This window comes from Podarcis filfolensis (assembly GCF_964270895.1).
Source record: "Podarcis filfolensis genome assembly, chromosome: 1".
Lineage (NCBI taxonomy): Eukaryota > Metazoa > Chordata > Lepidosauria > Squamata > Lacertidae > Podarcis > Podarcis filfolensis.
Genome location: NC_139604.1, coordinates 58,466,021 through 58,480,049, shown reverse-complemented (window position 1 = coordinate 58,480,049; position 14,029 = coordinate 58,466,021). Strand labels below are relative to the sequence as shown.

The 14,029-nt window shown below is 41.6% G+C and overlaps 1 protein-coding gene across 1 annotated transcript in view; it reads right to left on the bottom strand.

The window, feature by feature from the left end:
- The window catches only part of PTDSS2 (phosphatidylserine synthase 2), a 38,364-nt gene extending 24,335 nt beyond the window's left edge, over nt 1-14,029 (bottom strand). The window contains exons 1-2 of the mRNA XM_083615567.1: nt 13,524-14,029; nt 5,632-5,733 (exon numbers count right to left, since the gene is read on the bottom strand). Coding sequence (XP_083471693.1) covers nt 5,632-5,733; nt 13,524-13,786 — 365 coding nt within the window. The 5' untranslated portion in view covers nt 13,787-14,029. The remainder of the gene's footprint in view (nt 1-5,631; nt 5,734-13,523) is intronic.

Sequence of the window (14,029 nt, the reverse complement as noted above, 5' to 3'; positions counted from 1 at the left end):
AAGGGGAGTGAGGCACAGTCATAGATCAACAGGTCTGGCTAATTACATACTAGTTTTCCATAGGCATATGTGATCTCCTTGGCACTTTAAAACTGTCTGGAAAAGGCTGTAACATATTCTATTTCTGCAAACGTGAATTAATCCTTAAAGAAAGTCAACCTAGTATTTAAGTATTTCCAGTACACAAGCCACAATTACAGAGCGATATTCAATGTTAGTAATACTCAGAGTAGATCAATTGGAATAAATGATACTAACTCAAGCCTATGATTTCAACAGGTCTACTTTGAGTCTGACTTAGTTGGCTATCACCTTATTTAGTGTGGCTGTAAGTTACCACAAAAGTTTTAATAACTAAAATAGATAGAAATATTTTCAAATCAATCAAGTTACTGAACCATAGTACCAAAACCTATTTATAAGGATGAACTGTTTAAACTACTAAACTATTGGAAGCCACACCATGTCTTCAGATTCAGTCAGGTTTGTGACCTCTATAACAAAGTATACTGCCCTACACCAATGCTAAAAAACAACATCTGGGTCAAGTTATCATGAGTTAAGACAACATGGAACCAATTTATAGACCCTGTTTAAGTTTCACTTTATTTAATACATGAAGGCAATCTAGATTAAACATGTTGCTTTAATTCATGCATCTTGCTATAAATCATCACTGTTTTTATCTTACCATAATTTGAAATTATGTTGCTTCTTGAGTAAAAAGATAATTGCTAATCTGAAGTTTGAGGCACACATATCAGAGGGAGAATGTTCAGGCTATGTACAGTTTTAGAGTTTTATAACTCTATAAAGGGAGTCCAATTCACATAGATTATTTATGAAACTCTACATCGTCATGGAAAATCTAAAGAACTAAATGAATGGTTTATGCCTTCATTTGGTTTTACGTTCCATAAAACCAAAGCAGCAAGATCAATTCAAATTGCAGGAACCTAAATTATCTGTGTGCAGACCAAAAAGCAAGTCAGCAGCCTTAAGTGGCAAACCACAATACTGCAACAAAATCTGCACTCAAATCTGGAACTATAGATATATACCCAGAGTATAATGCTAGCCAAGGTGCACCAGGTTAACAAGCAAGTTTAAGTGCAGCCTCCATTTGAACTCTTAATCCCTTATGAGTAATTAGGCATGCTTTCTTGTTAATTTATAGACGAAAAAAGACCAAAACAGGGTAGAAATACATCTTCTAATTGCTGCCTGATAGTACTTTATCACATGTAATTACACTGATCACCACCTTACATCAACTACACAGTGCACTGGAACCTGCTCACATATTAAGGATATGCTCAGTAGTTTTATTATTTTAAATATTACTTCTATATCACCTTTCATGAAACACTCAATCAATTAAGAATATACAATGGGTGGAATTCAATATAGCACAAAGGAGAAAGTGCAAGCATTTTAGCTTGCCCAACAGAACTGATGAAACATTTTCTCTTCCCACTCCCGTTCTGGGGGTTCTCCCAACCCTCCAGAAAAGATTTGGGGGAGGTGCAAGAGAGAGCCCCATTCTTCTTGTGGGAATCTTCATGCTGGCATTCACTAACGGAACTGGTTAGCTGAATTCAGCCCATTAAAAATAATTAAGACAATACAACAGCAGCTACAGAGCCAGTGCAAATTACAGTAAGCTGGTATTAATGGGAAGTGAAGGCTGGGGAGAAAACTTTTATCAGGCACCAAAACAAAGCACCATTGGTGCCTACTTATCACACAAGGCAATACTGTTTTATAGGCTTGGTAACAATGAAAAAGACCACCACCCTAGTTACTGCAAGATGGATCTCAGCAGGTTGTAGCACAAACATTAAGGGCCTCATTCAAATATTTTACTGACTGGGTAGTCTGTAAACGTAACTTGGGCCCAAGTTGTTTAGGGCTTTGTAGGTCAGCACCACAGAACTGGCAGCCAGTGCAATTATTTTATAAGTGGTGCCATATGTTACGCTATACTTGAAGCAGTAGCTCAACCTAGTCAATGCAGCATTAAGGGGGATGTTGCAAAGACATCTAAAATGTGATTAGGAAATAAACTGCATATCTGTATCCACCTACACAGACGAATCATTGGCTAAATACTGGTTATCATTTCTGCCCAGTCAATGACAACATTATGAGATGCCTCAGCTTTTTTTTATTCAGGTCATAGTATGAAGTTTGTGTCCCTGCACTCCCTTCCCTTCGTGATGAGAAGAGGTTTCTGAATGTGAAATCTAGCAAATATGTCATCTATTATTTTTAGATCTTTTACATCCATCAAATCATGTTGCTTTCTTTTATCTGCAGTCAATTGTTTTTGACTTAATGATAACCTCAGGTTATTTAACAATGTGAGAGCATAAGAAGAGTCTAAGAGTCTTTGGTTCAAACCAAAGACACATCCTGTTCTCATAGTGGCCAATGAGATGCCCAGGCGAAATCTACATGCGAGACCCAAGTATAAACAGCACTTTCCCCCATTTGCAATTACCACCAACTGGCATTCATAGGCATACTGCTTCCAAGACTGGAGATAACACATAGACATCATTGCTAGCAGCCTTTGATAGTATTACCCTCCATGAAATCTAAGCTCTTCAATGAATCCCTAGGACAAAGCTCCTCATTAGATACCACTAAGAATAGGATGCCCTTCCAAAAGAGGATTGAAAGGTGTGCTACTCTAGACTTCAGAGTGTGGTCAGAACGATATACTGAGAGGCCTTAAGATTTGAAACTCTTCCATTTACAGCATTATCAATGCACCTCCAACCTAAACCTGTGAGTTCCTCAACAGCTCTACTCACATCTGGAATGAAGAACTGTAGCTCTGTTGAAGAGCATATGGTTTGCATACATACATTCCCAGCTTCCGTTTCTGGCATTTTAAGTTACAGGATGGAAAAAAACCCTTCTCTCTCCAGCATTTAGATTTATTAGGCTGAGCTGGCTATTAGTCCAACTTTGTGTAAGGATTGGTATCTGCTAGTTTACTTATGGGTCTCACCTGTGCTTTTGTTCTAAAAAAATGTTTAGGGGTACTCTCATTTTCCTACTCATATTGAAATACTGCCCCTCAATGAGGCCAAACTTAGATTCACAAAATGTTTAAGGGTATGCGTACCCCTGCGTACCCCCAGAAAAAAAGCACTGGGTCTCATTCAGTTTTAGGTATGCATGGCATAACTATCATTTATTATAGAAATGGAAACTAGGATCAACTGGAATAATTCATTAATATCACCAGCACGGTGGCTTTACAAAGTGCAAGATGACGAAGTACAAAATACAGTATAAAAATCTGAGGTCATCTTTAAATAAATTCACCAAGTTAACCAAGAACAATTGTATTCCAAGTTCTAGAATACACAGATGACACATTTCCGAAATTTTCCACAGACACCACTCACTCCAATTTTCCACACCAATTTTCCACACACAAATATTACTGAAGGCATGTCAGAATAGCATCACATTCTTTCAAGAGCACTGATGTTTGATAAAAAGAACCACAAAAGCCTACAATAAAAATTGATGCCATGATAAAGGCAACTGAAAAACAACTCCAACAGGGTAGTTAAAGACCAGCCTCTCTTTTATAAGCATATATAGCCAAGTTCACACACACAATAAAGTAAAACCTTGGTTGTCGAACGTAATCTGTTCCGGAAGACCATTCGACTTCCAAAACGTTTGACAACGAAGGTGCAGTTTCCGATTGGTTGCAAGAGCTTCTTGCACTCAAGCGGAAGCCGTGTCGGACATTCGGGTTCCGGAAAATGTTCGAAAACTGGTTTTCTACATTCGGGAGCCGAAACGTATAGTAACGGAGGCATTCAGGAACCAAGGTTTGACTGTATTTTGCAGTTATATTTCTGCAACTTAAATGGTATATGGGAAAACCTATTATAATGTGCATCTATCAGCTATGCAACATCAGTTGATACTACACTTGTCATACACGCAAGAACCTGCAGCCAACGTTCTACAGGTATACAGCCTGACTTAATGCAAGTTCTGAACTAAAAAAACCCACCATTTTGAAATATCTTCTGGCCCTAGGTAACATTTACCTAAGAGAGCCAGTCAGTTTACATACATCATGGGGTGACAAATAAGAGAAGACATGACCTTTGCTGCTTCTTTCGTGGTGCACCTCTAATGAACAAGAGTTTTCTGTTTCATTCAAACTGAGACATTACAGTAACTATGACACAAACCAAGGTATTAAACCACAACAGTTTAAAGCTGGTTTAATATACTGCACTGCTCTGAAGCTGATGACCATAATTTCCTGTTTTGTCCAGACTGTACCGCGATTTCCACTGGAGTTTCATATGCATTCTTCTCCGAGTCTTTGTTTCACCATTATACAATTCACTCTGGCCATACTGTATCAGCTTGACTATAGCCCAATAATCTTACTGTAACACAGGTGAGCCTTTGTGCTGAAAGTGGGTGGGAGAAAGTAGTACAGTGGTGCCTCGCAAGACGAAATTAATTCGTTCCACGAGTCTTTTCGTCTTGTGCGGTTTTTCGTCTTGCGAAGCACGGTCCGTCGCAACTGCACCTCTTCAAGCGGCTTTAAGAAAAAAGGAAACAAACTCGCACGACGTTTTCGTCTTGCGAAGCAAGCCCATAGGGAAAATCGTCTTGCGAAGCAACTCAAAAAACGAAAAACCCTTTCGTCTTGCGCGTTTTTCGTCTTGCGAGGTACCACTGTATTTGGCATTGCAGGGAGGGAAACGAGAGGGCAGTAACATAGCTGGTCACTAGCCTTGTCACCTATTACTTCTATTCTACAACACCGTAATTTCCAACTACTCCACAAGTAGCACGCACATGTTTCAATATATTCAGACACATTCAGTAGCTTTATATATACAAAAATTCAGTAAGTGGTTCCAATATGAACCAGTTATATGAAAACTGTAACACAGGAACTATAGTTCCCACAGTATTTTTTTTTTAACTGTGGTAGAATTAAACTTCATACTCCTTCCATCGTTCTATCTGCACAAGCACTGCAGCCTGCTAGATGGAACAACCCCTCCCTTCCTCCCCCTGCACACTGTTCTGGGGCGCCTCCTGACACACACCTGCACAGAGGCAGAAAGCCCCCATATGCAAGAAGAAGTCTGCACAGGGCTTCTGCAGATTATGTGAATCCTGGCTGGGTGAATCCTGCCCAGTATTATTTAACAAATTTTACATATGACTTACTCTACAGAAAACATCAATCTGATTTATTTTCAGCAGATAGGAATATCTTTTGGTTTATCCTTTTTATTTACTTTACTTTGGGGCAGTCTTTTAAATCTCATGATAGAAGTCGAGGAATTCAGTCAATAAACAAAAGGCTTTTTTCCTTATACAACTACAAAAGTTAAAACTTTGATATAATTGTGGAATCTCCTCATACAGAAAACATATTTACATATTTGGGGATGTTATTTTTACAAATGACAGGGGAGTCATTGCTATGCATACAATGGACTGATAAATTTATCAAAATCCAAAATAAATTAAAAGTAAATATAAGAAAAATGGGTACTCTAGCTAGTTAATAAAAAACTGGCAATAAAAGCTGACTGCAACACTTATGCGACAGCTAGTTACCTCTTTGTGTTGTAGGCTGTATCCTGTGGGGTTTCTTCAAGCAGTGTCACATATCCCAGGGTGCAGGTCAGGATGAACAGGACTGTTAAGGTGTGTGCTTGCCTATTGTACAGGGAGGTGGGGGGAGAGAGAGAGAGAAAGTCAACAACAAATAATATTTTTCAGGACTATTTACTGTTCCTCAGTATCTTCAGCAGGTTAAAATGTATTTATTTTATTTCATTTATTAAAGATTTACCCTTCCTCCAATCTAAAGTTCAGGGCAGCTAAATTGACTTATTTACAGACCACTTTTTCAAAAATAGTTCACTTAAAAATACACTAAATATAAAAATAAAAGTTGAACATGATAATTGATTCAGAGAAAAACAAACAAACCCTATACTAACAGTTTCCTCAAACAACCCAAAGGGTTGCAGACTCTTTGGAAGGTCATAAAGAAAGTTCTAGTCCTAACTTCCACAGACAGATCGTCCACAGCCTGCAAGTGTAATAAACCAAGCAGCACAGATGGTAACATCAAGCCTTGAGGAACACTTTCTACCAATTTCTAAGGGGTGAATTAGTTTCCAAATGGCAAAATTCTGAGCACAGTCAGACAGACACTGCTGCAGCAACAGCCCATACGCCCGAGCATGGTGATCAAACTGACCTAAAAGAATGGCAAAGGTTGCAGTAAAAGTTACTCTGACAGCATTAGTACAAAAGCTGTCAATCTTTAGCTAAGTAGGGGATCATAACACTGCATTGGAAGCTTTCCCGTAAATAAAACTTAGCTTCTGAAAATACAGTTGCCTTCTCACAACTATATTGAAGCTTAGTATATAAATAATATGAGCACTGTAACCAACAGAACTACACTATGCATAATCAGTGTGCAGGAACTCAATTTTTCAACTCAGAAGACTGGAAGTTGAGGCAAAATTTTAAGGAATTTCAGTTACACAACACATGAAAGATTATCAGAAAGGTTTGTTTCTCCACACTAACCAACACAAACATGTCTGCAACTTTTCCATGTACCAGCTTTCAGTAAACTGAAAACTCCTATTTATAAAGATCCACATTCTCCGTTTCAAATATAAAAGACTTTGCGTATTATTCTAAGAGACTAAGCATGCAGTGTTACACAACTCACATGATGGGACTTCCCTTTCTTCTCCTGCTCACTATATCCCTCTGCATGCTCCCCAATCTGTTCTAGAGGATCCTCAAACACTTCAGAGCAGATTGGAAGGCATACAGGCATTATAGAGTGTATGGGGAATTCATTCCACAAAGAGTGATGGATGATCATCACTCAATAGTTTTCTTCATCTCTCATGGGCCACTTCACAAAACAGAGGGTCCAATATTCAAGCATCATTTAACAAAGGAACAGAAAAGGCAAACAATTTATCATCAATAGCAATAGTATATACTTCGTTGAGATGGCAGCAACAAGGAATGGAAGAGGACATTCATGACCTAGCTTCTATGCAGAGATTACCTCCAGTTCAGTAAGCTATGGTTTAATTTTGTACAACTAGATTAGTTTTCTTTTGTGGATCCTACATAAGGAAATGTGGTCCCCAAGTTATGTTCCATTCCATTTTCTGCAAGTCACAGAATGACAGCTGCTTGATAAACTCTTAAGTATGAAACAAAGGACAGGCAGAATCACCCTCAATGACTTACCATATTTTTCGCCCTATAGGACGCACTTTTCCCCCTCCAAAAATGAAGGGGAAATGTGTGTGCGTCCTATGGGGCGAATGCAGGCTTTTGCTGAAGCCTGGAGAGCGAGAGGCATCGGTGTGCACCGACACCTCTCGCTCTCCAGGCTCCAGGAAGCTATCCGCAAGCCTTGCACACCTGGGGGGAGTTCCCCCAGGCGCGCACGGCTTGCAGGCGGCAGCCTGCAGCGCGGAGCACGGGGCGCCCTCCGGAGAACGCCCCGTGCTTCGCGCACGTGTCCGCAAGCCTGCAGCACCCGGGGGGAGATCCCCCCGGGCGCGCACGGCTTGCGGGCAGCAGCCTGCAGCGCGGAGCATGGGGCGCCCTTTGGAGGACGCCCCGTGCTTCGCGCAGGTGTCCCCAAGCCTTGCGCGCCCAGGGGGAGATCCCCCAGGGTGCGCACGGCTTGCGGGCGGCAGCCTGCAGCGCAGAGCACGGGGCGCCCTCCGGAGGATGTCCCGTGCTTCGCGCAGGTGTCCGCAGCCTGCCGCCCGGCGCGTGGAGCGCCCTGAAGCAGAGCACCCCTCGCGCCGGGCAGACATCGGCCAGCTCCACAAGCTCGGGGGACAGCGGGGAGGCGCAGCGCCGCCATCCCACTGTTCCCCGACCTGGTTTTGGGGGGGAAATAAAGGGAAAATTTTTTTCCTTTATTTCCCCCCCCAAAAAAGTAGGTGCGTCCTATGGGACGAAAAATACGGTATTTTCAGCATTGGGGTATTCTTCTCCCAGAAATCAATGAAGACCCAGCAACTTTGGGATGAAAACAAATAAAAGGTAAATCGTGTGCTCTTTTGGCAGCATTCATGTGCTCTTTTGGCAGCATTTATCTTTAAAAACCTCTAATCCATTCCAATCATCTATATTAGAGTACAGCATAAAATTAAACTCAATGAGAGGGCAGATTTTAGTAAACACACAAGAATCAATTTAAAGGAATCAACAACACGACAGCCACCTATGTCTAGATAAACAAAGACAGCCATTTCCCAGCACTTTCCAGAAGTCCTTATGAAAAACAAAGTCATTTGACAATGGTTCATTATTCTGTAAAAACAGCAAAGCTGAAAGAACTTGAGGGTTGCTCCACAGGTTCTGGCGCAACTCTCAACAGTGCACAGATAACCTCCCAACTTCTCCTTCATGTACTTCTGAAGTAGCTCACTTGGGGCCAAACTAGAAGTTATGTCAGAAGAAGTGAATTACAATAATGCAAAGCCCCTACAAAATGGGGTGGCAGCACTGATGGGCTGACAGCACAGGCAGGAGAAGCATTCCCTGCTATGGTCTCTCTCCAAGCCTGCTTTAAGGGGGGAGGGGAAAGAACTTTCCATCAGTGGTGCTCCATGACTGAAGCAAGCCTCACTAAGAGAAATAACTTAAAATACTTTATTTTAGGCGGTTGGCACAGAAGGTTATTTACCTCCCTCCCCCCTTCATGATCTCCCACTGCAATTTCACTACAGATTTCAGTACAATCCAGCCCAGATTGTGTTGCTGCCACATCTACTTTGCCCCTCAGTTGAGATGTTAAATGCTGAATGTTTCCACACAGACTATATTAAGGACCATATTAAATATTTATCTTAAGCAGAAGGACAGTTACAAACCTGACATAAAAAACAGCAAACATTTCAATCTCCCATGAACATACTGCTAGTCTGTAAGTCTCAGTTCTTCAGTAAAAGAATTTCAGAGGAAAAATTCTAGCATGAACATGCTGAACTACAATGAATCAGTAAGTGATTTTAAGATTCAATTGAGACCAAATATTTTTTCTTCCCCTATAGATGTGCTATGTTATGAAGTTTGTGCTACAGCTGTGAATGGTCACAGTGCTTCTTTGTATATATTCCAACTTTGTATAGAAATGTCACACTGTTTACAAATGCACATGCACTCTCTATGCATGGATTGCACAGTTGCACTGCATCTACTGGCTACACTCTGCTTCCACCCACAATGCCTACACATTAAGAAAAATGTCAGGAAGAAAAACCATGCATGTGCCACTTTACATAAATATGGCTGCCCTTTCACAGGATGCATTACTTTAGGGATTGAAGCCTAAGTGTACAGCATTCATATGGTAGCCAAATGTGTGTGCGAACAGTCCTCATACACCTCTTACACCAGCAGTGGAGAAGCTCTGACCTATGGGGCCCAATTAGGCCTTCCAGGCCTTTCCACTTAGCCCATGAGACCATTTTGACAGAGACATGCTCACCTGTCCTACACCTGACATCATATATGATATTGGCTGTGGGGCAGGCAAAGGGGGAATTGCAGGCATCCCCCATACAGTTCTCTCTAAGCACCACTCATCAGCTGATTGATTACCAGTGCTTGCAGGAAGTCAACCAACTGATGTCACAATGACATTGGGCAACCTAATTTTGCCCAGTGCAGTATGTGATTTTTGAAGTTCTAACAATAAGCTAATTGTTGGGGCTTTAAAGTGCAATACAAGGCTCTCTGGAAGTACTAACAATCAGCAGGCTATCAATGATTGCAGAGTTGTGTGCAGCTCTTTGAAATTCTAACAATTGGACAATGGTTAGGACCTTTGTACCACACACAAAGCCATGTACCACACAGGGTGAAAAACATCACCATCATCACAGGGATGTCAAGTGATTGATAGGTGGGTGGTCCCTATCAAACTTAGCTTGCAGAGGTCAGACTCTATGATCCAGACCACTGACCAGATCCAACCCTTTTCCTCTTTTACATTTAATGAGCATTCAGCCTCATTTACATGTTTGCTTTTAAACTGAGGGTAACACTTCATGTATCTGATGAAACTGACTCTTGTCCATAAAAGCATACACCATACTAAATCTGTTTATCTTTAAACTGCCAATAGATTCTCTTCTTTTTGCTGTAACAAACTCTCAGAGCATGAAAAATTACTTAGGACTACTGGCTGGGAGTAACTCCTAAAGAAATGCAATGGGGTTTTTTAACTGTTTATTTGTCTTTTTCAGATACTATACAGAACATTGAATGACTGAATGGGGTTTATTTTTGAGTGGACATGTATAGTAGCGATGGGGAACAATTTTCTGGCCAAGGGCTGCATTTCCTCTCGGGCAACCTTTTGTGGGCCACAGGGCAGCGCTACGTGTCAGAGACAAAAGTGGGAACAGCATGAAATGTAAAAATTTAACTTTATACAATAGATTAGTTTCTACAGATATTTCTCCATTCAGACAAACAAAAGGTAAAATATTACTTCAAAAACACATCTCAGTCAGACAAAAACACTCAAGGACACTACAAACCCAGCAAGGGGCATGCCTGGAAGAGTTCCAAGAGCAACAGAACTGTGTTTAGCCTTTTAGACTGAGGTTCTCCACCCCTGATGCATTATTGTCCTTCCAAAAATATCAGAAAGTATGTGTACATGCTGCACTTTGTGGCAGCATGTATGTTAATCCACCTTAAATTATGATCAATGAAAAATTACATTCCTCGGTTATTCACTATTAGAATGAACTAAACTGAATCTCTAAAAGAATGTGTTTGGTGATCAAGGTAACATAAAATACTATGAAAGATTAACATTCTGTCAGTTCTTAGATTCCGTTTTCAAAAGTTTGAGCATATTCAAGTGTAAGAGTATTTAAGAACTCATTAAATACTGCACTTCTCTTCATAGCTTAAACGGACACATATAATCAAAATAGCAGTTAAATAAACAATGGTCAAATCATTGAAGACGATATAAAAGATCTGACTATACTATAGAACACTTATCACCCAGAATAATGAAACATCAACAGTAGTATTGGAAAAATAGTTCAGCCATAAAATGTACAATCTTTAAACTAGTATTACAGAAGCAATCAAGTTACAATTTTACCCATTCTCCATTGAAAGGGCAGGACTGTGCCAGTATGTCTGCAAGATCCAGTTATTTGGTCACTAATTCAGCCAATACACAGCAACTTCCCAGAATGTTCTCTGTGGTCCTTCCTGAACTCTGATAAAAGATTGTGTTTCCTAAACCTGAGATATTGCAGGCTCTAAGTCAGTCCCTACAATGTTGCCGGAATGAAATAACCACTACAGCCTCACTAGGTATACTCTATGTTTGCAGAACTCTCACTGAATATCAGTGATCAAGATCAACATACTCCAAATTTTATTACTGCCAAGATCAGAGGAGTCAGACTAAGGGGCAACCTCAAGCCAAACCAGGTCGGAGTCACTTCAAATCAGGCTCTTCTATCTTTACTAAGCCTCTTGCAGAACCAGAAAAACTATGCCCTCTGTTGTCTTTGAAGAAGATAAATTGATGTCTAAAGCTAATCATTGTATTCCCTTTTCCATAATTGATGTATGTGGCACAAGAAGAAGAAAGGGTTTTGAAGCTGGAAACCATGTTACTTAACATACTGTGGAGGATAAAACGCTTGAGAAGTTTTTTTAAAGTTTGCAGGAAATTTTGTCTCTCCCAGTGAAACTAAGGACACTGAGTTGATGCTTAATTAAATTACCAGATTTTCAACTAACATCATGCTGTTTGCTAGACAATAATTTGCCCTCTCAAGAATTGCACAAAAAGAAAAAGTTACACCCATTGTGGAGGAAGAAAAGAACCATCATTCTGGGTATTACATTACAAGCCTAACAACTGTAATGGAAAGAGAACAGTGGCACCTCAAAGATATAAAGCAAGTGGAATAAATAAAGACACAAAGTGGAAAAATATACAAGAATTAGTGATGCCACAATTACGATATCTTTGTGGGTAAGTATTGTACTATATCTTTTGTTCTTGTGTAGGCTTTTTATGGCAAAAGAATTTTTATTATTTTTTGCTTTGAAGATGGTTTTGATACAGTCTTTTTTCATACTGTCTCAACAGATACTGTATCTGAAGAAGTGTGCATGCACACGAAAGCTCATACCAAGAACTAACTTAGTTGGTCTTTAAGGTGCTACTGGAAGGAAAAAAAATTGTTTTAACAATAATAAAGTATGGCTTTGCTTTTAGGTGTGCATCAGGACAAGTAAAGTTTTAACCAGTTCTGTTTGAGAATATAATAAACTAAACAAGGTAGTCATGATAAGTCTAAAGGAGAAAAATAACATCACACAAGTGCACACCTACTTCATCAGATATGGATGTGTTGAGGTCTGTCAATCCTTTTTTTTACTATAGATGAAAAATTACTTACTAGTATGTAAATATTAGTAAATATTCTGCCTCCATCTCTTCACGAGACTGCTCAACTACAAAAGTCACACTATCTTTCACTACTTGTGTCTACAAAACCCTATGTTTTTGTAGTACAAATGCTGGAATAGTAGAATGATATCTGGAAAACTATCACAAACCAATAAGCAAGGGCACTTAGAGAAGTGCTCTTCTCTACAAACCGCCCAGGCAAGTATTCTCTTGAGATAAGGAGATGAAAGTGTGGTTTTGCCTTTCAACTACCACAAGTAGGCTGTTGCCTAGGAAAGTTATCCCACAAGTGTGCAATTGAAGCAAGATCAAATGTATTTACTCAGAAATTAAGTCTAACTGAATTAAACAGGATATATTTCCAAGTAAGCATGGGAAAGCAGTCTGAGTTTCCTCTTGGTGCTGTAAATTACAGATATTTCTCAGAGATTTTGCTATATCAAATACTCATCAAGCCAGGAGAGGTGGAAAAAGCCAGCAGTAAATATAAAGTGTATTTACTCAGCAGTAAGTCGTACAGAGCTACGTGATATTTACTCAACAACCGTGTTTAGGGATGTAACACTAATCACTTCCCCGACTGACCGCAAAAGCTGAGGAGATAAACCAAAGGAGGGCCAATTCCTAAGAGAAGGAACAGCAGAAGTGACTTGAGAAAAGAAGCAGGCTCAGCAGGGCTCCTGGGAAGGAGACACCCAGAAAGAGAAGTCCAGCCTGATTCCAACGAGATGCACACCCTTCTTTATATCCTCGGTTCCAGCGTCCTCAAGTTCACCGCGCTCACTCCCTTCTCCTTGTTGGTCCCTAGCCTTTTAAACCGACAGCCTGCCTACCTGCATCTTTAGTTGTGCATACACAAGTCTATTTACTGTGGGCAACCCGTGTCCATGGATTGCGCCGTTTCCCTCCGCGTGTCAGGGGGAAAGGGCCTCGGGGAAGAGAGGCGACGAAGGGGGAAGGACACGGGCTCCAGCCCCCTTACCAGAAGAACGTGTTGGTCCCGTCATCGTACACCTCGGACTCCGTGCTGCGCCGGCTCCCGTGCGTCGTGGTGGAAGCAGTGGTGGTCGTGGGGGCAGCGGCGGCGGCTCCCGGCGTCGCGCCCCTACAGCGTCCCGGCGAAACCTCTGCCACGGGGGAAGAAGCCCCGTTGGGCTCCGGCGGCGGCGGCGGCAGCAGCTCCTCTTCCTCCAGGGCTGCCTTTCCGGAGCCCCCTCCGTGACCTCTCCGCTCGCTGCGCCTCATGACGGGGACGGCTGGCTGCAGAAAGGCGGCGGGGAGAGAGCGGCGACTCAAGCGACGCCCCGCGCGCACCAGGCGGGCCCCTCCGCGCGCCCCATCTGAGAGGAAGAGGCGAGCCCAAAGAGCAACAGCGCGCTCCGCAGCTCACAGGCGGCGCTTCAGCACCGCTTGCTCGTGACCCCACGTAGGCCGGGGTCGAGGGGCGGGGCCGCGCTCGCGGAAGGCGTGATTCGCTGCCGAGGCGGC